This window comes from Telmatherina bonti (genome assembly GCF_933228915.1).
Source record: "Telmatherina bonti genome assembly, chromosome: 15".
Taxonomy (NCBI): domain Eukaryota; kingdom Metazoa; phylum Chordata; class Actinopteri; order Atheriniformes; family Telmatherinidae; genus Telmatherina; species Telmatherina bonti.
In genome coordinates, this window is record NC_136613.1 from 7,249,833 (window position 1) to 7,277,815 (window position 27,983).

The 27,983-nt window shown below is 42.2% G+C and overlaps 1 protein-coding gene across 1 annotated transcript in view; it reads left to right on the forward strand.

Moving 5' to 3' along the window:
* Positions 1 to 27,983, forward strand: part of mao (monoamine oxidase) — a 52,049-nt gene that overhangs the window by 301 nt on the left and 23,765 nt on the right. The window contains exons 2-3 of the mRNA XM_079253696.1: positions 20,663 to 20,757; positions 22,908 to 23,045. Coding sequence (XP_079109822.1) covers positions 20,663 to 20,757; positions 22,908 to 23,045 — 233 coding nt within the window. The remainder of the gene's footprint in view (positions 1 to 20,662; positions 20,758 to 22,907; positions 23,046 to 27,983) is intronic.

Below are 27,983 nucleotides of genomic sequence, written 5' to 3' on the forward strand. Positions count from 1 at the left end.
CCTCCTTCCTCTCCTCTCTCGTGTCTCTTCCGCGAGGGAGCCTCTGCCCTGGCACACCGCTGGATCACCACAGCAGCGTGTTAAGTAACAGCTAATCATACTTTGGATTACATAAGAGGAAGCGGAGGGGGCCATAAATCATTACTGGTTGCATCTGTAAGGCTGACATGCAGTATGAAAAGGCTTCTGGTTGTGGATGTTTGATTGGAGATGTGATGCTGAGGATCTGGTCCTGCATAATGGGTTTTACTAACAGCAGCTGGTGATGTAAGGGCTGGAAACAGACATCCTGGTGTTCCACGAGGTGGAAAAGGATGCATGACTTTCCCCCAGAAGAACATGGATTAGGAAGGCGGAATAGTCAGGAAAAGGTGGTACTGGAGGTTTCTGCAGCTCCATTTGGAGACAGACTTTGGTGTTATGTAACTCGTGTCCTGGGAGGTTGGGTTGTTCATACACTCGGTGCAAAAGTCACAAGAGGTGTCTAATATTCTCATTTTACGCACCATTGGGAAATAAGTGGAGCAGTTAACTGAGATTTCTGCACATTACGGGGAGTTTATGAGGCAGAGCAGAGGTTGTCCAGGTCCGAGGAGCTTTGGAGCCTCCTAGACAAGCTGTTTCTTTAAGTCACCATCAGGGATGGATGAAGGTCCATCCATCCCTCCATCAGACAGGTTTCAAACATCTCCTGCTACAACACATCTGAGTCAAATAAAAGGTAATTAGGAGGCTTGAGTCTAAATCAGGTGTGTTGTAGCAGGTAAGCTTGTAAAACCTGCAGGACAAGGGTCCCTCGAGGACCGGAGTTTGAGATTCGTGTGATAAAACTTGATTTTTACTCCAGTTTATGTGACATATCTTAGCATTCTTTCCCTGTTTCCCTTCTTTAACTTCGTCTTTTGACAGTCATGTTTCCATGGAGACCATTTCTGATGAAACTCTGGTGAGTAGTAAATGGATCAGCAGAAGGTCCAGATGGATCTGTCAGGTCCCCGTTCAGGTCACCTGCTGCAGATCGTTGTTTAGTCTTCTTATGTCCCCTTGTCCAGCTTCTGCACACCATGCGGAGATAGGCAGCTTCTTCATGCTGCAGAAATCCTGTTTTCTACTGGTTATTTTGTAGATGCTGCTAAAGATGTTGAAAGAAGTTATGTTTATCTCTGAAAAAGAACCTACAGATCCAGTTCCAAATTGATTCTTTACCAAGTTTTCTTTTATGTGATCGAATGATCATTTGGTGCTTTCTGTTCCATTAGCCTGCACACAACTGGGAAAAAGGGCCTTTGTCAACTTCTGCTACATACTAGTGCAGCGCCACCTCTGGTGGGAATGGGGATTTATTATTCTAATGGTTTGAGAGGGTCTTGGATGCAGCCTGAAGAATGGGGCGGGGCTGGTTATTGGGCGGGTTTGGACGTCCAACCCCGCCCCCTAAATATTTTGATTGGATTAACCCTACCCACGCCCGTTTGATATCCAACCACGCCCATCGGACGTCCAACCCGCCCATTATCCAGCCCCGCTCCATTTTCCAGGCTGCAGCCGGGGGTTATTGAATGGTTTTGGCGAGTTTCACCAAAGTGCATGATGTGAACACGATCTCGGTCCGCATGTATACAACCTCCTACAACTGAGCCGAGTCCCCAATTGGACCGAGTCTAGCGGACTGTCCTGATGTGACTTCATCCTAAAAGCCTTGCGTGCTGTTGCTCAATCAATATCTTGGTATAAGACATCAGAAGAAAGTCTGGTGGCTTGATGGCAAAATGTAAACAACATCAAGTTTTTCTGCATTTCGGCTTCTGGAAAGAATTTTTCCTGAACAGATAAGTGTGTTATTGAGAAGTCTCTGGTCTGATAGGATGTGATTAGATCAAGATTGCATGTTTATAGAAGCAACTCCTGCCTGGAGCGGATTCTTTAGAGAACAGAATTTTATTCGGACATGTGAAGTCTAACACATGACTTTCTCTTCTTGGCCGTCTCGGGTCTTTCTGCAGCTTTCGAACTGCTTCGACACTCCATTCAGATGCGCAATCGGGCTTTCAGGTGGAAGGATTCAACATGTTGTTGTTATGTGTTTCTGACTGTGAGTCCTTGGCGTTCCCACCGCCTGACCGCTGCCCTCTCCGTCAGCCTAACAGCTCAACGGACTGCTGGCCTGCCTGCTCGCCCGTCTGTCTATGAAAAGAATTTAGGTCAGTGTCAGGTCAGATTGCAGTCAAACGGGGAAAACCAATTCTGCAGAGGAAATGTTAATTTAACAACAACAGGAGCCCCCGCTGGCTCTCCACTGCTCTGCGTCTCTGTATTCTGTCACATTAGGACCTTGTAATTACGCTATTTGTTTATCCTGCTGCCCTTTGAAGGCCTCCAACGAGGGCCACATATAACAATCACTGTCCAGTCAAAGGACACATCTCCTTCAAGCCTCGGTCTGTGCACCCAGTTTGCTTGCAAATGCAATTGTCATTTTCCTGCCAGCAGGACTGCAGCCCCTCGAAAGGCAGCCAGCTTTTTCAGAGAAAACATTAAACGCTTGTGACAGCCTGTTATCAAACCAGCAGCCGAGAGGATGCCAAGGCAGAGGAGGAGAGGTCAGGGGAGCGGAAATGATGGGGAAGACAGGAAGGGAACCTCTTCCTACTGGTTTGCATCGGCAGCTGCAAACGTTGGAAGAGCATTGCTGCAAATAAAGAAAGGAGGAAGAGGATGCAAAGAGATAAGAATGTGTGAGAACTGGGGAAGGGAGAAAAGGAAATGAGTGTTTATAAGGCGAGTAAATAAGGAACTTGAGGGAAACGTGAAACTGGAAGGAGGATAGAAGTTACCAAACATGTAGAGGTCAAAGGGAACAAGTGGTTGATGCTCATTTTTCATGTGCTGACTTCAGAAAGTGGCGGTCAAGTGGTGGGAAGTTCAGCTCTTTTCAAAGATCTGGCTCTTTTGACTCACCTCCCATAGAAGAGTCGGCTCTTTTGTCTCCCAAACGGTTCTTCATTTTAATTCACTCAGAGCTTCTATTTAATTTAGGAGGAACCCAGGGCCAACCACACCAGCATATGGTCCCACAAGGGGTCTGAGGATCTCGTCTCGGTACCTAATGGCAGTCAGGCTACCTCTGGCGAGCACATGGAGGGCTGTCGGCCCTTCAAAGAAATGCCCCCCCACACCATTACTGACCCACTGCCAAACCGGTCCTGCTGGAGGATGTTGCAGGCAGCAGAACGTTCTCCACGGCGTCTCCAGACTCTGTCAGTCTGTCACATGAGCTCAATGTGAACCTGCTTCCATCTGTGAAGAGCACAGGGCGCCAGTGGCGAATTTGCCAATCTTGGTGTTCTCTGGCAAACGCCAAATGTCCTGCACGGTGTTGGGCTGGAAGCACAACCCCCACCTGTGGATGTCGGGCCCTCATACCACCCTCATGGAGCCTGTTTCTGACTGTTGGAGCAGACACATGCACATTTGTGGCCTGCTGGAGCTCATTTTGCAGGGCTCTGGCAGTGCTCCTCCTGCTCCTCCTTGCACAAAGAAGGAGGTAGCGGTCCTGCTGCTGGGTTGTTGCCCTCCCACGTCCTCCTCCACGTCTCCTGATGTACTGGCCTGTCTCCTGGTAGCGCCTCCATGCTCTGGACACTACGCTGACAGACACAGCAAACCTTCTTGCCACAGCTGGCATTGATGTTCCATCCTGGATGAGCTGCACTACCTGAGCCACTTGTGTGGGTTGTAGACTCCGTCTCATGCAACCACTAGAGTGAAAGCACCGCCAGCATTCAGACCAAAACATCAGTCAGAAAGCACCGGAACTGAGCAGTGGTCTGTGTCACCTGTTGTCTAATCCATTTGCACAACAGCATGTGGAATTGATTGTAAATCAGTGTTGCTTCCTAAGTGGACAGTTTGATTTCACAGAAGTGTGGATGACTTGGAGTTACATTGGGTTGTAAATATATATGTAAATATATATATATATATATATATATATATATATATATATATATATATATATATATATATATATATATATATATATATATATATTTATATATATATATATATATATATATATATATATATATATATGTGTGTGTGTGTGTGTGTGTGTGTGTGTGTGTGTGTGTGTGTGTGTGTATATATATATATATATATATATATATATATATATATATTTATATATTTATATATATATATGTTATTATCATGTTATTGTTTACTTTTAACTCATTAAATATATATATATATATATATATATATATATATATATATATATATATATATATATATATATATATATATATATATATATATATATATCATATTATTGATCTGCATCAATCAAACTAAGCAATTTACTGAAAACACTAAATGTAAATGTGCAATTTGAAAAAATAGCCACAGTTTTTTTTACATTTACTTGATTCATTTCATATTTCGTAACTTTATATGTTCATTTCATTATAATAAGGTTTGATTTAAGTACTTATTATGTGTTAATATCAAGTAAAATAGCATTTTACAGCCCAGCGACTAATAGAAACTGGTTTAGGCAGCATTAAGCAGATAAACAATCTGATGCAGAATTTTATGTACTTAGAAATGTGATATGTTTAAATCTCCCACCTCATTGCACTGCTGCTATCTCTGCAAAACTACTTCTTTTTTTGCTGCAAAACCTGCAGGTCTTTTAAAATAGGGTTTGCAGCAACCAAACTGGACAAGTTTGGACATGAAGGGACTGGTTTGTTGTGTTTAAAAGGGTTGAAACAGAAATGTGCAAAAAGCTTGAGGTTTTTAGAGGTGAGAAGGTTTTGTGTGAATCCTGCTTACCCAACTGTGTGTGGAGTCTTCTGCCAGAAATCCCAGTCATAAAGACGCTAACTTTCCCTTTAAAGGAAGCACAGCAGCTCGGCCCTGCTGTGATTCCTCACTTACACACATCAGCTGAGGTCTGAAAGCAGTTTAGGTTGGGGAGGTGTTGTTATAGGGGTGTTTTTTTTTTCTTTTCTGTAAAGTTTTAGTGCTAGGAAATATTCCAGTGGCTCATGCTGGTTTGTCAAGATGAAGCCAGTACGTGCAGGGATGAGTGTAAAACACAAAGCGCAGGAGTGAGATAGTTAGTTTGGCTTCTTTTGTTTGTATAGTAAAGATCTGAGTAGCAGGAACCGATCTTCACAGACAACGCAGCTGCTTGTTTATCTGCTTATTTAGTAGGAATGTTGTTTAGTTTCTTTTTATCAATATGATTGACAGCATGACATAGCTGACATGCTAAGTGATCTGAGTGGAAATGACTGAAAGCAAAATTAAAGTGTGCACTTGTATGCGTGCATTTCAGGGCCAATGTGCCTTTCATGCTCCGGTTGTTTTTGCAAAGAGAGTGATGCGGGTGGCACCGAAGAACAGCTCTCTACCTGACAGGAACCGTCAGCACACGCACACATAGGCGCACACACATGCACACAACTGGGATTTGCAGGAGAGCTGAACTGTAATTCCATGACACATTAATCCACATGCTCTGCTGTCTCTGGTACCACTTCAATCTCTTTTTGTCGGAAATAAGTGAGCTAAAAAAACAATAAATAAATAAATAACAGTGCAGTAAAACTTATTTCTTGAATGGCCACTTGGAGGTCGGCTTAAAAAATGAGACAATTGTCATAGTTTCTTTTGTCAAAACCAAGCGGCAACATCCAGCGGTTAAAAGTGAAGCCTTTGCAGAAGAGCAAAAAACTGCAGTCCTCCCTCCATCCACTAGGGGCTCCAAAACAGAGCGAATCTCCATAGACTCCCATGTTAAAAAGACCAACTTCACAGCAGAAATAAACATGTTTACAGCAGAAATAAACATGTTTACAGCCTAGTATAAAAAAACATTTTAGGTTTAATTTAACTCCTCCATTAAGAAGTAATTTCTTCTTGAAATTTGGCATAATTATGAGCGTGTCCTTTAGACTGACAGGCACCCAATATCCCGCTTCAAGTAAGAAGAATGTAGAACAACCACGGTTTTTTGACGGTTAACAACATGACGTAGCTTTAGCCTGCTTACCTCCGTTAGCTGATTAGCTCCTGTTAGCTCCTGTTAGCTCCGGGTTAGCTCAGATAGCTCTTAGCTACAGGCAAATTGGAGTTCTCACGCCAGCACGTCCAAATCACTGAACTGATTGAAGATGACATAGCAACTACATACAACCTTAGACAGCCTTTATACCAGGTTGTGTCCAGCTCCTTGAGGGCCACAATCCTGTAGGTTTTCCATGTATCCCTGCTCCAAAACACCTGACTCAAACTAATCAGTTATTGAGCAGAACTTCATTGGCTTTTGGATCCATTTAATGGAAGCCAGGTGTGTTGGAGCAGGGACACATTGAAAGGGCTGCTGACCCTTGAGGGCAGACTATGGGCACCCCTGCTCTATACCAACTTATGTCGTAAAGATCTCAAACTATAAAACAGTTTTCATTTTCATTGGCTGCTAAAGACGTCTTTTATGCTTTTGCGGTTTCTCCATATGGAAAACCGATTTTTCCAGCCTGCCTCCAAAATGCACACAGCCAGCGTGCACCCAACAGGCTGGGAATGTGCCCCAATGCATGAATGCAAAACGCACTGGGCTCTCTGTTACAACAATGCTTGGCAGCCAGTGAATTCAGTTGTGTTGAGAGATCCAGTAAAACCAGTTATGATCATAGTACAACATACTTCTTTCGTGTATATTATCATCGCATTTGGTTTGCATTTATTGCAGGAAGAAAAGGAAAAAACAGCTGAAAACTTAACATCTTATTGTCTATTGGTGGAAAAATGAGAAAATTCCATGACAGCGTGTCACATTTGGTTTCTGATAAAGAGGGGAAGTTGTGAGAGAGATCAAAATCCACCAGAAGCAGGTTGAAGTCACCTCCTGGTGGACAGGAGGACTAACTCCCCCTGAAAATGTCCAATCTGTGCTGTCCTTGCTTCCTTTTGGTGGACAGGAATGGTTGTTTTTGGAGTGGAACAAGTCATTTATGTGGCGTTTTATGGCGACAACTGTAAACAGTTGCTGGAGGAGGGGCTGGACGATAACTCTGAGCCAGGGAAACCTGCTGAGAAAGGAAAAAAAGAAACAATCAAACCTACATTTAAACTTGGTGAAAATAAGAATTGTACCAATTGTCTGTGCTTCAGATGAGCTGTCTTCATATCTGAATGTTCCTATGAACTCTTACTTCATCTAACTTCTATCAACATGGCTGCAGTACCACATCACTGCTTTTCTCCCCAGCTGTGCAAACACCAGAGGCTTCTGCATGATCTGCCAGGTACAATCACTGGACCGACACCTCGCGTGTTTCCATTTGGACTTTTTCTGTGCTTGCGTCTCTGTGTTTGTCTTGCGTGTGGCAGGTAAAGCCATGAGAAATGTGCGGTCGTAATCTCAGCTGGTTATTCTCATGAATGATGACACTGATTGCATGAAGCTGATGGATGTTTGTACAGCTGGAAAAATCCTCAACATGTATCTGCAGCGGGACAAGGATAGCACTGGAAGCAGGTGCTCTGAGGGAAATGTTTCCATTTTTGTGTTTGGTGTTTGTATGGAGGCCATTAGAAAAGATTTAGTATTTTCATGGTACAGGAATAGAAGCTGTCCAAAGTTACACAATACATATGAAGCTAAATGACAGTACCTCAATATTAGCTTAAGATAGCTACAAAATTGAGGAAGCTGCTAAGCAGCCAACTCCACTGCACGCTTATGGACGTATCACACCTCATCTGTTTGCTCTGCTCAGCAGCAGAAGGGGGAAATGTGATTGTTTGCCCTTTTATGATGGGTTTTGTTCTGGACTTTTACTGGGACCAGTAATTTACTGATGGTTTACTGTTAGCATACAGATGATAACGTTTTCCATTATCATTTACAATGCTCACAAGATTATTAAGGCACATTAAATATATTTTTATCTAACTTATATAACATATATTTATCTAAAAACCTATAATTTCACGTCTCTTTTCCAATCAAATGTAAATATTTAATTTTCTTTTGTTTATTTTTTTCTTATTATGTTTTAATGAATAAACTGAGTAATTTATTAAATTGCTCCTTGTGATTAAAACAGACCTGAAAACATTTTTTAGAGTCATTGTATTCTAAATAATCCCCCTGTTACCGTCGTTTCAGAGTCAAGGCAACGTACTTTAGCCATAAAAATATCATTTCTTGTCAAAATAATGACAAAAACGGAGGATTTTAAATTAATGATAGTTTCATGTGATGCTCTCGAGTTCATGCCTTTATGTGAAGTTATATAAACAGATGATGATATAAAACTTTATTTATGGTCATTTTTTATGTCTTTTGACCAACTTCTGTCGCGATGCAACAGGAAGGTCGGTGGTCTGAAACCACGAGAAAAATATTTCAGTAATGTTGGTAAAGTGAATTTAAACTTAAAGCTTCACAGATTCATTCACATCAGGTTCTTACAACTGACTAAAAACTGGAATTTTTCCAGATTTGTTCGATTTTACAGTGTAGCTGTGGAGCTCATATGTGAATGTGGCGACTGGAGGGTCGGTTGGGATGCTGGGAGGGTTGCCATGACTACGACACAAGCAGCTTTCCTGCTGCTTTGACATTTCAAGGCTCATAAAGATCGATGAGTCTGACTTCTGCAACAGACACAAGGCTTGTTTTGCCCCTCCAAGCTGGGAAAAGATTGATTTTATCTACATTTTTTTTTACCAGTTCTGGATTATTGTGACCTTTTATAAAGGAAGGCACCAACTAAGCATCTCATTAAGTTGGATTTTCTGTGCTGTTGTGCTTGAAGATGCGCTTCACATCGCAGATCTTCACTTCTGTTAAACTGTTAATGTCATCTTAAATGTTTTCTGAAATGTGTTTTGTTGTTTTCAATTGCTTAATGTTTCCTTTTATACATTTTTATTGTCTGTTTTTATACTATTTTTTGCAAACTGCTTTCTATTTGTGCTGCCATGTTGGCAGGGTAATCATGTAAAAGAGGTTTTTAACTCAGCTAGGTGCTTTTACGGGTACAACTAAGCTTAAATTAATGAATTACACATTAGACAGTCAGATTAATCAGGGTGTTTATATTCAGATACCTCATTCTCTGATACCTGATACAGCTCATATAAAGGTGTCAATGCATGAAAATACACTTTCCTTTGTGTTTGTCTGATCTCATGATCTTGAGTTGTGCGTTTAAATTGACTGTAAACACACACAATCGATGTCGGCGTGTTGGGAAATGCGATTGCCTTCTAAATATCTCCCCACATAAATCAATACCAAGCCTTTTGCAAAGTCTTGATTCAAGTGGCAAGTTGTCAATCAGCCACAATTGGATTTTTTTTTTTTTTTGTCAGGGAAATAAAACAGTCAAAATAAAGGCGACCCAATGTTCTGTTCATTAGATAGTGACAAACACAAATATCCTCATCATCGTCATCGGTGTATTAAAGAAAACAGCCTCAAGAATAAATAAAAACAACTCCTTTGACTTTGTGTTGCACTATTTTGTCCTCCTAAGACTTGCCGTCCTCATACTTAGAGGTCAGGCTTGGTTGTTTGTACCATAATACTATGTTATGTGTACCTGGAACATGTACACAAACATGGACACGTGCACTGCCATCTGGTGAAGTCAAGAGAGTTGAATGTGGAAGAGAATGTTTGATAAAAATCTTGTCATTGGTCATAGGAAATTATACATAAATGTATCAATTTCTGTTTACCGTATTTTCACGACCACAAGGCGCACCGTACTAAAAGGCGCAGTCTCAGTTATGTGCGCCCTTTCTGTATTTAACACATACATAAGGCGCACCTGACCATAGGGCGCGGGTTTTATATACCGGTACAATCCACGCCCACACTTCCCCCTTTAACATTCTCAATGCACACAAGCATACAAGTATGCTTTTTTAAAAATAGAGCGGGAGCAAAACCGAGTTTGGTTGTGCTTTATTTAAGTATTGATTACAAAGTACTAACATTTTTTAATCATCAATCAGTCATCAATAGGCACGGTCATGGTAAAACACACGGATAAAACAAGCACACAAGTGTGCGTATTTAAAAATAGACCAGGACCAAAACTGAGTTTGGTACTCACATTTTTTTTTATCGGTAATCGTCATCAGTCAAACCCATCAAAGTCCTCATCCTCTGTTTCTGAATTGAACAGCTGCGCTAAATCTCCAGCAAACATGCAAGCTTCACTTTCTTCACTGTCAGAATCACTTTCCGTGCCGTGCGGCTCCTCGGAAATGATGCCGGCTTTTGCGAAAGCGCGGACAACAGTGCCAGCAGACACGTTAGCCCAAGCGTCTTTCCTCCAACTCCGGCCACCTTGTCTTATGTCCACGGAAACTCAGCTGCGTCTTCTTTACCTGTCGGAGCTCGTTTTCCATCTTCCTCCACTTGCGAACCATCGATTCATTAATCTTAAATTCTCTCTCGGCTGCTCGATTTCCACGTTGCTTGGTGTAGTTGATGGCCTTCAGTTTAAACTGTGCTTCATAAGCGTGTCTTTTTGCCATTTTCAGAGTTGTTAGAAAAAGGTGTTCTGCATAACGCACATACCTGTTCTTTTATATGCGATCAACGCCCACGCTTCACCCTTTAACGTTCTCATGGTGTTCTCTATACGTCCGATTACAACAACAACAACAACACGCACACAAAGGGCGCACTGCACTATAGGGCGTGCCGCACATTTTGAAGAAAATCTAAGACTTTTATGTGTGCCTTATGGTCCTGAAAATACGGTACTGGCTCTTTTGATCCCTAAATAGCTGACAGAAATCTGACACACTGGGCAAACTGAAGTTTGGGTTTCAGTGACTTAAAGAGCAAATTTTTCAGGGCTTCTAACAAATCTTATTAAGTCCTTAATGCCTAAATTTATTTACATTTTTTTAAAAAAAGAAAAAAATACGGGAAAGACTAAATATAGACAAAAAGACCAGAAAGTAATACTGTAACAAAATAAAGCACAATGTAAGACATTTAATATTAAACAGATTAATAACAGCAAATACACAGATTGATAGTAAATTGATGACATAAAGATAAATACATAAATAATCAGAGTAACTGGACTGCTTGGTTTGGGTATTTGATGTTACTATTAAAAATATGTTATCACTTTGCCATTTCAGGTTCTGATTATTTCAAGTGGAACTATTATGTGCATTTCAGGCTAATTTATTTTTATTTCTGAGCCCAGAAGGGCTGGGATTGATCGAGTTATTGTCACAAATGGGTTTATTTACTTCAGACCGACCCTCTCCGTAGGCTGTCAGATCAGCCTGTGGGCAAAACGAGTGGATTGAGACTCTTCCGCATTAAGCCCCGCCTCCTGCCACTGCACTACATCGGGAGCGCGCACCGCACCTGCTTTCACCGTCATTGTAACGTCTCATAAAAAGAAGGATTAGGCTCATATAAACTCAATAAAAAAACAAAATACAATGTCAACACACAGCATACAGCCCTACATGTTGGAACCTGAATCAGACCCATCTATCATCCATCCATCCATCCATCCATCCATCCATCCAGCCATCTATCTGTCCATCTACCATCCATCCATCCATCCATCCATCCAGCCATCTATCTGTCCATCTATCATCCATCCATCCATCCATCCATCCAGCCATCTATCTGTCTGTCCATCTACCATCCATCCATCCATCCAGCCATCCAGCCATCTATCTGTCTGTCCGTCCATCCATCTATCATCCATCCATCCGTCCATCCATCCATCCTTGCCCCGCCCGTGAGAATCCCCTTTGATGAGAAGGAAGATACAAACCTTTGCTGTTGCTGCTGTCCCCATCAGAAGCATCAGAGGCTGAAATCAGCAGGTGATAGTTCGGACACAAAGTCTGTATGCACTGAAGTGGACATGAATGAGGGATTTCTGGAAATTCACAGACAAATGATGGATTCAGATGTTTGAATTTTAGAAAATAAAAGAATTTCTACATCATCTTTACATGAAATAAGCTGATTATATGACCCCCTATGTCTTTCTGGGGACGTGCAAATGCAAAGTAAAGTGTTTCCTGTCATACATTTCTATGTTGACCTTATGAGAACATAAAAACTTTTCAGTTATATTTGAGGTTTTTTAGGAGTTTCCATTCCCAGTTTCTTGTTACATTATTTAGTTTTCGCTCAGCTCTAGGAGAGCTGTAAAAGCAGTTAGTGAGATTTGTTTTCCAGGAGTCGCCTGGTAGCACAAGCACTATATAATATACTGGATAACAAACATCAAAAAGCAGCCGTTTAAAACGAAGGCCGCAGCCAATACGAGGTAACAAAAACAGAATGGGTTGAATACTGCAAAAATGTTTAAAGACACTTTAAAGACATTTTCTTCTTGAGGCCTTAAAGTCAACTTAAAGTCCTGTAGAAAGATCCGTTTTGTTCCTGTCTCTAGTCCATCAGGCTACTTGGAATAAAAGACGAGCTCCAACCTTTGCACAGTCCTGCATGCAGACACCTTCAACATGCGTAAACATTTTTATTTAGATGAACTGATATAAAATAAACATGAAAATCAACCTCCTGACATGAACCTTGATAAAAACGCTCTCAGAGAAATGCTAGAACTGCCATGTGTGTTCGAGTGTGTGTGTGTGTGTGTGTGTGTGTGTGTGTGTGTGTGTGTGTGTGTGTGTGAGGTTTCTAGAACTTTGTGCATGTTCACGTTGAATCAGATTGTGAAAGATGGCAGAGATACACACACACACACACACAGCTTGGTCCTGCCAAGTGGCTCCGTCTTAACAATTACTGTTGTCCATCCGTTGCTTGGTTCCAGTGCAGAGGGCAGAAGATGAATAGAAGTATATTCCTCAAAGGATTTGTTCAAAACATTTCTACTAAGCACCTTACCACTGAAAATATGCATTTAAAAATGACACCAGAGTCTACGGCTGGTTAAAATATAATTATTGCGGCTGGATTAATTTCCAACATCATGGAAACACCAGACAAATAGGTCAACTGGAGCCTCAAGGTGCTGCAGTAGAGGAAGAGGAGCAGTGGTGGGAATGAATGATGAAACATGAGCATTAAAGCATCAGCACCTCCTTCATGCAATCAGGTTTACTCATGTTGTGTCAGTAAATCTGCATGTGATGTAAATTAAGCAGCAACTTCACCTTTCGCCCTGTAATTAAAGATTAAATCAGCTGTGAGGAACGAGAAGCAAAAAGTACCGCTTCACTCCGATTGCTGTGAAAATGACAATTTAACGTACCTGTACATATTTAAACTTGTTTTTCTTGAGCATGTGAACCTTCTAGCAGGTCGTAAAAGTGTAATTAGCATCTTTAAATAGACGTGAACGACGGAGGTAGTCGCGCTGTAAACGAACAGCTGTGCCTGAGAGGAGGAAGACGGCTCTTCAAGGCGGCTGCATCTGTCTGATGAATCTCAACTTGGTGCTGTGAGAGCCTTTAACAGCGGGGGATCTGGCTCCGAGAGGCACATGGTGGAAAACAGATCCACCTTTTCTCTTGTCGATTCTTTGTGGCCTCCAGCTGTGCCTGGCTGACAGTCAGGAGCTGCACGTGTGTTTAAACAGGCGTTTTGTTGCAGAGACGGAGTTTGTGTGGACTCAGAAGTTGTTATGATATTTGGATTTTAGTTCTGTTATTGCATTTGTTCTTGTTTGGAGAGGCAGTGGATCAGGAGGTAGACCCGGCTGGACTGGGATTGAAAGTTCAGCAGTTTGAGTCCTGCTCCCCTACGGTGCAGTGTGTTTTCTCTGGGTCGGTACCAAGCCCAGATGAAGGCAGAGGGTTGCGTCAGGAAGGGCGTCCAGCGTAAAACATGTGCCGAAGTACAACCACACGAATGGTGATTCACTGTAGCGACTCCTTCAGGGGAAAAGCCGAAAGGAACAACTGCGGATTAGTTCATGTGGGTCCCAGTGAGCTACCATCCTGTCGGCTTTAGTGTTTCCCTGCTACAACACACTTGATTCTTCTGCACCTGCCTGTTAATGAGACACTGGTTTGCATCAGGAAACAGTGACTGAAAGTTGCCACTTCCGATTTTTGCTGGTAAAATTTATTGGTTTGATGAAACATCGGATTGGGCTGCATGGTTACATAGTGGTTAACACTGTGGCCTCACAGCAAGAAGGTCACTGGTTTGAGCCTTGGCTGGGGGAGGCTCAAACGGTCGCCTTTCTGTGTGGTGTTTACATGTTCTCCCCGTGTATGCGTGGGTTCTCTCTGGGTACTCCGCCTTTCTCCCACCATGATTGGTTACTCTAAATTATCCATAGGAGTGAGTGTGAGTGTGTGTTGGCCCTGTGATGGACTGGGGAGCTGTCCAGGGTGTACTCTGCCTCTCAACCATAGACTGTATATAAAAAGATGGGCGGAGCCTCCGTGACGTCACCCGCAGGTTTCTGAAGAGCTGAATTGAAGCTCGGTGGGCGGTTCCTACCATCACCATCTTGGCAGGGGCATGCGTGTCGTCTCGCCCAGGAAAATACAAATATGGGCAAATAAGAGGTGGAGCTGAGAGGGGGGCTGTAAGCGTCATGGTGGATGATTGACATCTAGCGAACTCCGAGCTGCCTGTAGCTAAGAGCTAACCGAGCTAACCTGGAGATAACAGGAACTAATCAGCTAACGGAGGTAAGCGGGCTGAAGCTAAGTCTCGTTAATCGGCTAAAAACCGCGGTTGTTCTACGTTCTTCTCACTTGAAGCGGGAGATCAAGTACCTGTCAATCATAAGGACACGCCCCTAAATATGCCGAACTTCGGGATTAAAACATTCCCTCCCCCCACAGTTGTCATGAAGGTAAACCTGACCTATTAAACCTAAAATGGATTTTTATTTCATGTTTATTTCTGCTGTAAACATGTTTATTTCTGCTGTGAAGTTGGTCTTTTTAACATGGGAGTCTATGGGGATTTGCTCTGTTCTGCAGCCCCTAGTGGATGAAGGGGGAACTGCAGTTTTATGCACTTCCGCATTGGCTTCACTTTTAACTGCCGAAGGCTTGGTCCGTCTTTCATATACGGTCTATGCTCTCAACCAAAGACTGCTGGGATAGACTCCAGCATCTCTGCAACCCTTAATCGAACTAAGCGGTTCAGATAATGAATGAATGAAAACATCTGAGATGGTGAGAAAGTACGAAGATGTTTAGAACATGTGGCATTAAGAGATAGGGATGAAGTCACCTCCAGCGATCCCTCCCCCACTGCAGATGAAGCATCTCGAGGGCCAGACGAAGAAGAATTGGTTTCCTGAACCTGCGAACTCGAAAGCAAGAACAAAGTTCTCGCTTACAAGAAATTTACGCTCCAACTAAAAGGAAGTTAACAAGTAGTTAACCTTTCACCAGCCAAAAAACATTCCCAAGGTCAAATTGATGAAAAATAAATGAATGTTTTATCAATTTACATTTTTTTTTTCTGCTGTTAATATAAATGACAAACGAGGGATTTTGTGTTTTTTAGATTTCTGTATTATGATGTGACTTAAATCAAAGCAACTCCTCTGTTACAGAAACGTCATGTTTGGATAAAGAGGTGGAAAAGGTCAGAAACTTTTGTGTTGTGATTGGAAAAGGGAAAAGCAGGAGGAAAAGGTGAAACTGAGGAGCTGCAGTGTGTTTCTAAAGTTTTAACGTGAGGGGATTGAAACAACTCTCAAAGCATTGTGGGAGTGTTAAAACCAGATCCTTCACAACCTCTGTGAGGCAGCTTGAGTCTGACAAAACGAGGCCTCGGTGGTGGTCGGGTGACCTTTGGCTTCTGGAAATAGTACTTGCTTCATCAGACCGGTACAAAGTCAAGCAGACGGGCTTGGGTGTAACATTACTAGCTACCCCCCCCCCCCCCTCAGCTTTCAACACTCCTTTGCCAGATTCTCAAAGTTCCTCAGTGACATGTTTTCCAGTCTTTTGATCCACATGATTCATCGGCTGATTTAGCTCGCTGCCTTCTGCCTCCATGGAATCTGTGCTTCACTGTGAGTCGCTAAGCGTGCTAACAGTGTTAGCATCCTGCTATTCATAACATCTTCAGATCTGCTGATGTACAACCTCCTCCTCAGTGTTCAGTGTTTCTTCCTCCTAGCGTTTGACATGATGCTGCATCATAAACATTCAGTGGCTTTGTAAAGTGTCCACCGCTGTGCTAACAGATTAGAAAAGACATTTTTATTTAAATATAAAGTATTTTAATGCTTCATTTACATTTAAAATGGACTCTTTGTCATCGACACAGATGGGGAGATATTTAAATAGTGTTTAAATGTTGCATATGAATGTGACTTAAGTTTGATTTTTAATCATTAAAGAACAGAAAGAACTTTAACCATCATAAATGCTTCTGTTTCTCAGAAGTGGTGACATTTGAGGAGCTCAGTTCTTCTTTTAGCTGCTAGTGTTTCAGAGACGATCAGATCTGCAGATGTTTGCAGTAGGAGGACATTTTTTCATGAATCCTATGGGTCAGTTTTATGATTAATCACATGATTCGGATGGAGCAGGATGAAAAGTCAACGGAAGTGGACAAGAGCGAAAACCAACCAACAAACAACCAACAAAAGAAAAAAAAAGAAATAGACAGACACTGGCATTTTATAGTTTTCGCTCTATAATTCCACACTGCAACCCAAGCAAACACAGAACTACACTACCCTGAAGCCAACGCTGCTTCCCCGCCGGAATGGAAATAAGAAAAGGAATAGAGTTGGCAAACACCCGCAGAGAAACCAATATGGCAAAAAGTGATTTACAATGCAAAGTTAGAAATAACTAGAAACAGCTATTATTGAAATAATAGCAACTGGGAATGCCCATTTATTGAACTATGTTGAATGATTGAAAAGAAATTGCATAAGTATAAGAAATTGGGGAAAAAAAAGACCAACAGACATTTATTTGCCCCACATTGGGATTGAACTCACAAACATCTGTATTGACATACACTGCCTTACTCACCACACCACTAGTACTCTCAGTTGCACTTTGGAAAAAGGGTTCAAATTCTTTTCATTTGGGACGGGAATGCCTTTTTTTTTCACTTCCAGCAGGGTGTAATTAGCGGGATTGCAAAAACATGTGCGAGGTTGAACTAAACTCCAGTGAAGATGTGAAAGACTTTGTTCAATGTGAAAAACTTTTTTTTAAATGTGTTTAAGATTTATCAAAGTGTTAAAATGTTGCAGGGAGCATTGTTGGAACAAATCCTTCATATTTAACTGAGACATTTGCAAATAAATTGCAAGACCAATAGTTCCCGTTGAGCAGCCTGCAGAACTGTATGCAATCACACAAGCAACAGCCGACATATAACAACAAAGTTATATGTTAAATGCTGCATTTGAACCAGTGCCTTGTATGTGTACCTGTGTCCTGGTGCACAAAATGGATCAATCGCTGAACTGACTTCTGTTTCGTCCAATCACTGGAGAGGATTTTAACATTTGGCAAAATGTGAATAATTTGAAAAGTTTACATGTTAGAAAGACCAAAAGTCATAGCACATATCTCCTGAATGAGCTGAACAATTTGATATTTGAATGGTTGAAGTGAGGCAAAAGGTGTTGGAGTAACATGCCAAACATTTTGCAGGAAAGACAATGGGGACGGGAACTTGATGGATCAGACTCTGCACACTGGTGCAGAGCTCTGAAACCCTGTTGAAGCAGCTTTCAGCTCATTATGCAAAAAACTGACCTATCACTGTGCTGTATTTTTGCAAGGTCCAATCCACATTTGGTTGGAAGGACTTTCATCCAATCACAAGGCTGAATTAGTTTTTTACAAAATGCTAAATATCTCAAAAACTACAAAGATTTGAAACAATAAAAGTCGTAGGACACATCTCCCGAAGGAGCTGCAGGGTTTGAGATGTGAATGGTTGAAGTGACCTGAACGGCGCAGGAGGAGTAGCGCGGCAAAGTTTGGCGGAATAATAATAAAAATGGCCGAACAGGATCTCAATAATGTGAATGCCCCCATGGGCATGTTTGTTAGATGTCAGAATTTAACCATTTAATCAAATTATTGCAGAAAGAAGCGGAGGACAACTCCTGTCCTGGAGAGCTGCAGTCCTGCAGGTGTTGGGAGTTTCCCTGCTACAACACACCTGACACACATCTGAGTTAATTAGCAGACTTGTGCAGAACTTGACATCAAACTGCACAAGTCTGCCAATTCTCCAGTGATTTGAGTCAGGTGTGTCGCAGCAGGGAAACTCCCAACACTCGCAGCTCTCCAGGACCGGAGTCGGCCTCCTCCGGCCTAAAGACTAGATAGATTTTTAAAAAATGGGAATAGGAGTCATTCTGAGTGGGAGTACGATGGATTGGCAGTAACTTTATCAGGTTTGAGATGGAACCAGATTTTTTCTGTGAGAGTGGGATGGGACAGGAGTGGAAAACCACTCCCGTGTCACCCTCCAGTTTGCAGAAGACTGTAAGCTCATTCTTTGGACAAATTCATAAAAGCTGAAGTAAAATTGGAGGAGAGTTATTCTTTCTGCTCGCCGCACCAGATTGGTTTTATTTTTATTTTATTTTCATGACTACACTTATTGGTTTCTGTGTTCTTGCAGTGATGTTTCTGTCAGGAACAGTTTTCGCATGTCATTTCTTCTCCATAACGTGGCGTTAAACAGGAGCAAGCTCAGCTGCAGCCCAGATCTATTAGCTGCATTTCAGAAAAAGCCTTTTTAAAAATATTTTTCCCTGGAGTAAAGCCTCAATTAGAGGAAACAGGCTATCTGATCGAAGTATTATCCCAACAGGAAGCTACCTCTGCGCTGTGATTGCTGTCGGCACAAACAGACAGATGCTCTTTGTGTTCCAAGACAGAGGCTGACCTTTTGAGCCACATGCAGGTAATAGCATCAATTTAACGGTGGAAGATTTGTGGGCTTTCTCTGGTCAAAGCTAATGCCTTCTGCAAAGCCTGGCAGGCTGGGTGTGTTTGTACAGGGAGGGGAGGCTGCGCTTGGCAAATGCAGAACAAACTATGCTTAAACTCCCATAAACCTGGCTAGTTTCAACAAGGCTTAGCAGGATTTGCGAGCAGAGAGTTAAGGGGAGTGAAGATGGTGAGGAAAGAAGGGAATTTGGGTCAAAGGACAAGAAAACATTTGCACAGATGTGGATGCCTGCTGAGAGAGCAGCTATGACACGGTTCGCTTTGTGTTTCTGTCTGTTGGAAGTTACGTCCTGTTTTTGTGCTCTGCTTAGAAAGAAGGCCGAAATAAACAATCATGCAGCCTACAAAGAGATATTAGATGTTTGTTTGCTTCTAGTTTCATGGAAAGAAGAGGCCTTTATGATGAAGAGAAAGTTCAACATATTCATGTGATATCTTACTATGATACAGTGCAACAGGTTTATAATGTAGCTCCCATCAGCTGCAGGTTAAGAAGGCGTTAGTCCCCATTTACTTATTCAGTTAGTCTTAATCTTAGTTAAAATGTATGTAATGATGGACTAACATACGCAGATAGTATGTCTGGGGTGTGAAGAACTGAATGCTTACGATCGTTTGAGCACAAACAGATTAAATCTTCACACTGGAAATGCTCCAGTGTTACCAGTGCCCATTGTCTTAACAAATACTGATCTGTTGGAACGAAGCTCCACAACAAACAGACATGAGATTAATTTACAGCAACAGAATGAGAATAATGTCGATAATGTTTTTGTTTATGTAAATTATACACATTTTTACAGATAAGTTTACTGCTCTGGCTGTACTGTTGATCAGCAGTTATTGTTCATTGCCAAAAAAAATATTAATCCTGGTTATGTGATCTGTTTTTTTTCCTGTTCATGCACACTTTTATGGATCATTAGGGTGCAGATTTGGGGAAAAAGTTGCAGACATCAGTTTCTGGAAGTCAGAAATAATTCCTGCGGCCAGTCAGCTCAGTCAGAAAGCAAAACGTTTAAACTGGAAGCTGTTCCAGTTGATCTGGATTCCACATGATTCCAGAGATTTGTGGAAAACAAAAACCAGTGAGAGAAAGAGAGAGAGGGTTAGATGGCTGCAGGCCTGAGAGGCAGAGAAAAATCTTCCACCACCAGTAAAAGCAGCGACTGTAATGATCTATAAAGTTATACTGTAGATACATAACAGACCAGTATGCTGCGGTAACGCTGTACATGTGTACATGCTCAGGTTCATGTATGTTATGTCTGACTGGATTAAAGTTATGGCCGGGTTTGCCTGAGGTCAGCGGCTGATGCACTCTTTGGCTGTTCGGGCCGAGAACAAGGCAGCGATGTGAAACTGGCGCTCTGCTGTCGGCTCTGCCCTCGTTGTCTCCTCACATGATCAACAGGTCAGCTGCTCTGTGATTTGTGGTGGAAGATTTTTCTCTGCCTCTCAGGCCTGCAGCCATCTAACCCTCTCTCTCTTTCTCTCACTGGTTTTTGTTTTCCACAAATCTCTGGAATCATGTGAGGAATAAAAAGCACTAAAAGCAAAACTATATAAACAAACTTATAAATGTTTCTGATCTGAACTTGATTAAAAACCTCATTTGAGACTCCTCCTTGTTTTGCAGGTACATAAACGTTGCACTGCAGGATTCTCACCTGCCTGTTTTCTGTGTGTTTTGCAGGTTTGAGCGCAGCCAAGCTGCTGAAAGCCAGCGGGCTGAATCCTGTAGTGCTGGAAGCCAGGGATCGGGTCGGTGGCCGAACCTTCACTGTGCGGGTAAGACCTGGATATGACAATCACAATAAACCTTAATAATTCACTGCACAATAACGGTAATTATTTATATTTATGAAGCATGTGTCATCATGTGTCATCATCACATTTAAATCCGTTTTTAAGGAGACAACAGGACACCTCGCCGTGCTTGTAGAGACGGTCGTATGTTTCCTCCTGTCTGGCAAAATATTCATGTATTAAATCTAAATTAGTTTCCAATCAAAACAATTCAAACCTTGAAGCAAATAGATAAATAAATGTGATAATAATAATGATGATGATGAGAATAAGAACAAGGATAAATAAGTCTGGATACTTGAACTCCTCCACTTGGGGCAGGACCGCACTCCGACCAGGTGAAGACGGAACCACATCATCCGAATCCCAGTCCTGAGACCACCAAGCTGGTGGTCCTCCACAACTCTGCGGCACCTGAAAACTCTGTCCGTGAAAGCTCTGAAATGATGCAAATTCGCCGGTAAATCCACATTCCTACTCTCACCTGTGGTCACAAGCTGAATGTAGCGGCTGGAAGAAGGAGACGGTGAAAACTAGCAGCCTAAACGAGTTTCCTTGTTGGCCGGGTTCTCCCATAGAGGGGGGGGGGGGGGGGGGGGGGGGGGGAGCTCGGTGAGATCAGATGGAGCTCAGAGTAGAGATGCTCCTACTTTACATTGGCATCCGGTCAGGATGCCTCCTGGACCTCCCTGGTGAGGTGTTCCAGGCACGTCCCTCTGGGAGGAGACCCCGGGGAAGACCCAGGAAACACTGGAGGGATTATATCTCCACCTCGGGATCCCCCCCAGTGAGCTGGAAAATGTCGCTGGGGAGAGGGATGTCTGGGCTTCTCTGCACCCCCCGACCCAACCCCAGATAATCAGCATGAAAAAAAGATGGATGGAAGTCGGTCAGGTTGCTGTCCAGCAGGTTTCTGATGTTTCCTGGTCAACGTTACTGGGCAGAACTTGACAGCAAGCTCCTGAGTTGAGCCATTGAATTTGAATCAGGTGTGTTGCAGGAGGGAAACATCTAAAACCTGAAGGACTGCAGGCCTAGAGCACTGTTTCTCAAATGGGGGTATGCGTACCCCTGGGGGTACTTCAAGGCATTCCAGGGGGTAGGTGAAATTTTTTTTAAAACATCCTTAAATAGAATAATATAAATGTAATGTTACTTGAATTTCCCCTCAGGGATAAATAAAATATTATGATATTATATAAATATTTATAAATCCCATTAATGTAAGTGTGCATTCATAAACTGAATTTACATTTAGATTTACACCATTCCTCCCAAAATCCCACATTCCGACTTGAATTGAACCCCACTGTCGCCTTGACAACGCAAACAATGTAGTCCTGGTTGAAGCGTATAGTAGAGATGTGCAAAACGCAGTTAAAGTTTAAAAGGCCGAAAACAATTGATGAAATGCTGTATTTCATGTTTTTTATGAACCAAACGTACTTTGCACTGTTTAGGCAATACTTGGCTGAAAAAAATATTTTACAAGGGGTACTGTGTTCCAAAAAGGTTGAGAACCGCTGCCGTAGAGGACTGCAATTCAATTCAATTCAATTTAACTTTATTTGTACAGCGCCACTTCACAACAATGTTGTCACAGGACACTTTACATACACATAATTTCAAGCCAATTCATACATATCCAATAATAGAAACCAACTGATTGCATCGAGTCATGACTTGGATCCAATCCCCCATCCTGAGCTGCACACGGCGACAGTGGGAAGGAAAAAACTCCCCTTTAACAGGAAGAAAACCTCCGGCAGAACCCGGCTCAGGGAGGGCAGCCATCTGCCTCGACTGGTTGGGGTGGAGATGACAGGAAAGACTGCAGCAGGATATCCATGACGTTAAGGGGGCCAGAAACATACTATGCCCTGTATGAACCACTTAGCCCATTGTTGTGGGTTCTACACGACGTGATGCATGTGAAGATCCTGCAGCTGACGAATGAAGCTCTTATAACAAACTCCATCTGGTGTCTCCTGTATTTGGCTTGTCTCACCTGAAGAATCGTCCAGACAAACTGAAACGTAGCAACTGTTTCGGTGCTTTTACGTATCACAAAAATAGCTGCTTTCAGACACAAAGAGAATTTAACGGTATCTGTATCGTTTGTGTTTTTCCAGAACAAGGAGACAAAGTGGGTGGATCTGGGCGGGGCGTACATCGGACCAACTCAGAACCGGATCCTGCGGTTGGCCAAAGAGTACGGCATCAAGACCTACAAAGTCAACGAGAAGGAGAACCTGGTGCATTATGTTAATGTGAGTCTTCCTGTGACAGATTCCAGCTGCGTCTTGCATTTCATACTGGTAGCTTCCAGGGGAAAGCACAGGCATCCTGGTTCTGCCCCGCTGTGGAGACTAGGATGTAAATATAATGTAATCTGTTATGAGCCTCTTCGTCGCTGCTTGTCTTGATTTTTGTTTAAACATTCAGACATATTTGGGTGAGTAGTATCTAACAGAGCACAGCAAATTAAAGCCAGAACCCAAGCGGTGATGCAGGTTCTACGTTAGGAAGTAATTTAAGACAAATCAGCTAATCAAATAGATAAATGAGATTACGTCCAATAATTTCCTCCAATGTATTAAAGTTAAATGTTTTACATGACGTGGCATCTTATCATAGCACGAGGAAATGATAATCCCAGTTACACAGATGGGTTTGGAATTTATTTACATGCAGCGCTAAAATAAATTTCTCGCTATAAATGCAAAACACCAACATCCCAGTTATTAAACACTGCATGCTACGCATTACATACATTTTATCTGACATGTTGCATATCATTGGACTTTCAGGTTTGGGGAGTTCAACATTTGCAGAAAAACTTGCTTTGAAAAGATGTAAAACATGTGATAGACAAACAATAATTATACATGATTGGGCAGATATACATAAATAGAAATAGTTAAATAAACATAACTGTATATGGTATATTTTATATGTTATATTTACATATCAGAAAGGATAAATGATAAAAACATTTTTTAATTATTTTCACAAACTTAAAGATTTGCTGTGAGGGATATTGTTGCGGTTCATACATGTAGCTGCTTCACAGCTGGAAATACTCCAACATGTTTATTTACATTTTATCCACAGCTCTGCTGAGGAAGGGTGCAGCTTCTTATCAGAAGAAAAGTGAATGAAGAAGTTCATCTCAAATATTTCACGGGGCGTTTGCAGTAAAATTTAAGTAAGCTGTGCAACAGGAAATAACATAGTTATAAATTAAACATATCAGGACATTTTAATGGCTGCAGTTCATCTGAAAAACTTCACGAGCATTCAAAACAAGGGTGGGCAACTTCAGTCCTCGGGGGTCACAGTCCTGCAGACGTCTGGAGTTTCCCTGCTGCAACACACTTGACTCTGACCAATGGTAATTAGCAGACTGCTGCAGAGTTTCATGTTCAAGCCCTTCCAAATAAGTTAGATGTGTGTCAGGTGCAGCGCTTGAGGACCGGAGATGTCCATCCCAGATCAATTATAACCGTCTAATGGACGGTTCCGAGTTGTTTAATCCGCTTTTACCGCTTATATAGGAACTATTTTATGTTGGCCTGGATGTACGTTTTATACCAAACAACCGCTGTCAGGCTGCAGCGCGTTTCTCTCATTCACCTGTTAAAAGACGGCTGATCTGAACCAGCTGGTTAACGCGTTGCTATGGTAACGCCCCGTAACTCACCGAACTACGTATAGGAAAATAATGCAGCCAGTTGTCACTGACAATGGTATAAACTATGTTTAGGTGAACTTCCACAACCTACTGCAGTTATTCTACATTGACCTGCAGCCGGAGCCGACTGAGACTGGCCGCCTGGGAGTGCTTTAGGACGGGAGAGGCTCCCGCTGCTCCTTCCTTACAGTAACTGCAGAACAATATGTGCCTTCAAGTCAGTCGCCAAAACACCAGAAAAGTCTCTAATAACTCCAGTAAAAGTTGCTAGATTTGTCGCTTTTAACAAAAAAAGTCTCCAGATTTAGCGAGAAAGTCTCCAAGTTGGCAACAGTGTCTGAATGAAACCAAAGCGGCTGTGGGAGGAGTTTACAGCACAGCGCTGCAACGCCAGAGACGCTCGATTAGCAGCTGAAGACAGCAGGAGAGGAAACTGCAGAGAGACACCGGAATGACCCTTAGTGACCACGGTGCTCAGAGACACCGAGGAAAATATTCAGAAGAAAACTAATCTTTGCTGTGACTTCCTTTTTGTCTGTTAAGCAGCCAGCCAGCTTTAGCTCTGCAGCATTAGCAACTGGAGATGCTGATCTTTGCCTGAGGGGTTTCTGTAATGCAGTTTCTCTCTTCTCTGAGTGGTTAAAAGGCAAACAGAGATACTGAGGTCACATTTCTTTGTTCTTGTTATTCTTTGCTTTATATCTCATTAGTGTGGGTGCACCGCTGCCCATAACACAGTTGTGTTCCTCCACCTGATTTGATTTGCTGTTGCTGCTGTACCCTGGTCAAGCTAGCCCTGGTTGTAAATCACTGGACTAGAGTCAAGCAGTGTAGCTGGCAGGCTTTTCTGTGTGTGTCGGGTGGCTGGAGAGCTTATCTCCATGCAGGCTGTGTTTCAATCATAACTTCATGGGTGGACTTTGAGCTCCTGTCGCGGGGGAGGGGGTGTGTGCAAACACATGCACAAACATACACACATGACGAACTTTCACTGCTTCTTCTGGAAACTTCTTCTCATGTCCACCGCCCAAATCCAAGAGAAATGGCAAGTTTCTGAAGCAGATTTACTGCGGGGTTGTTGTATTGATTCCATTCATCCAATTAAAACACGTTCAGCTCAAAGGCTTCAGGTCGACTTCCGCCCGCTTCCATACCATTGCTGTTATTGTCCTTACTGGTCGTAAACATAGACTGTATATAAACGATGGACGTAGCCTCCATGACATCACCTGTAGGTTTCTGAAGAGCTGAACTGAAGCTCGGTGGGCGGTTCCTACCATCACCATCTTGGCACGGGCGTGCGTGTCGCCTCGCCTGGAAAGTACAAATATGGAGCTGAGAGGGGGGGCTGTGAGCGTCATGGTGGATGATTGACATCTAGCAAACTCTGAGCTGCCTGTAGCTAAGAGCTAACCAAGCTAACAGGAGATAACCAGTTAACGGAGGTAAGCGGGCTAAAGCTAAGTCACTTTGTTAACCAGCTAAAAACCGCGGCTGTTCTACGTTCTTCTTACGTAAAGCGGGATATCGGGTACCTGTCAATCAAAAGGACACGCCCCTGAATATACAGAATTTTGAGATCTCATTACTTTTAAACGAGTGAGTTAGAAACACATTCACTCCCCCCACAGTTGTCATGAAGGTAAACCTGACCTATTAAACCTAAAGTGGATTTTTGTACCAGGCTGTAAACATGTTTATTTCTGCTTTAAAGTTGGTCTTTTTAACATGGGAGTCTATGGGGATTTGTTCTGTTTTGCAGCCCCTAGTGGATGAAGGGGGAACTGCAGTTTTATGCACTTCCACATAGGCTTAACCGCCGGAGGTTGCCGCTTAGTCATAACAGGCTCAAAACCGTTGTCATAAAGATCAGCGTTTCTGTGTTGTGTAGGGGTGTGTGTTGGAAAGAATCTGGCAATATGATATGTATCACAATGCAGGGGCAACAATATATTACAATTTTTCTTTAGTAGAATTTAATGATGAGAAAAGTGTCACAGCATAGTAAACACACAACGCTGCTACATGCAGCTGAGCACAGGAATCTATATTTTACTGCAGAATAAATAAATAAAAGACTTGATATTTATCTGCAAGATGAATAAAAAAGAAATCAAAGATCACAAGTATTTGTTTTTTTTTATTTTATTTTTTTATTTGATAAGTATTTATCAAATGCACGTCCAAATTACTGGCAATTTTATTTAATGTATTTACATCAGTTTCGTTGTGTAAAGGCCTTTATCAGACTCGTATTTAACCAACGCTGGTGCTGAAATGATGGGAGGCCGAGTTTTGTACAACTTCACATTTGACATTACATTTTCCTGTCTGTCTTTTATCATCAGTGTCTTGCTTTATCTCATAAAACTCTGAAAATGAGCATCTAGCATGGCTTTAGCTTTACATAACACTTGTAGGCATCTCTGTATGCCTGAGTTATGGATGTATGTTGATAGGAACTCTTCCTGCACCTCATCAGTTTTCTAATTTGATAGAAATTCCTTACATTTTTGGAGCCTCTTATTGCTAAAGTTGTGGATGCAGGCCAGAGAGAAGCAGAATAGGCTTTTCAATGTGCTTCAGGTTAAATTAATCAAATAGCTCCATTTTAGGAGGAAGAAATGTGACTGACAAATACTTAATACAGTTCAACAAAATGTTAGTGACAGTTATTTTATTGAATCAGATAAGAGGCATTTTTCCCCTCTGGTGTCCAAAGTGTAATGACAAGCATGTGTTCAGTGTTTTTATCCTCATGCTGATCATCTTTTATTCTGAGGCATCTAAAGTTTGCAGAGTTCACCGTGTTCTGAGCTTTGTGGAACACCCAACGTTGGTTATCAGAGAGGGTTTTTCTCTTGATTTAAATGGGGAATTTCACTTTATACCCAATCTGAAACAGTGCTATGATACATCAGTTAAACTGTGGAGCCCTGCTGTGGTAACGCAGTCCATAGGCTGAGTGCAGGAAACTTATTACTGGTGCTATAGGTCAATACACATCAACAGAAAAAACACACAATCACCCCCCTTCCCTATAATTAAGACAAAAAAAAAAAAAAGTCCACTTCTATCTCAAGATAGAAAACAGCGTGGAATTAGGATCAGTGGCATCATCAGTCCCCTCCTGGTTGAGTGGAGGATAAACACAGTCCATCAGCAGGTAGGTGGCACACCTGCCTCAGTTGGCACCAATCTTTGGTCCCTGCTATCTCGCTCGCTTGGTCTCCTCATTGATCTCATCCATGATACGTTCCTGTGAGACTGAAAAAACTGTCTAGCCTTAGATTCCCAGCACAAGCGCTCCAATAGCCAGCCCCATCACAATATCTGAAGTTTAGATGTTTTCTTCTTCCCCTGTTCAAGCTCTACTTGTCTCATTAAAATGCATCTGTTGGCGAGAAAGACTTTCTTTGGTTGGATCTGTCCTGGTTGCAAAACTAGCATCAGATTTTGGAGGTTTCTTGTTCTTTCGGAGGTTTCTTGTCCTTTCGGAAGTTTCTTGTCCTTT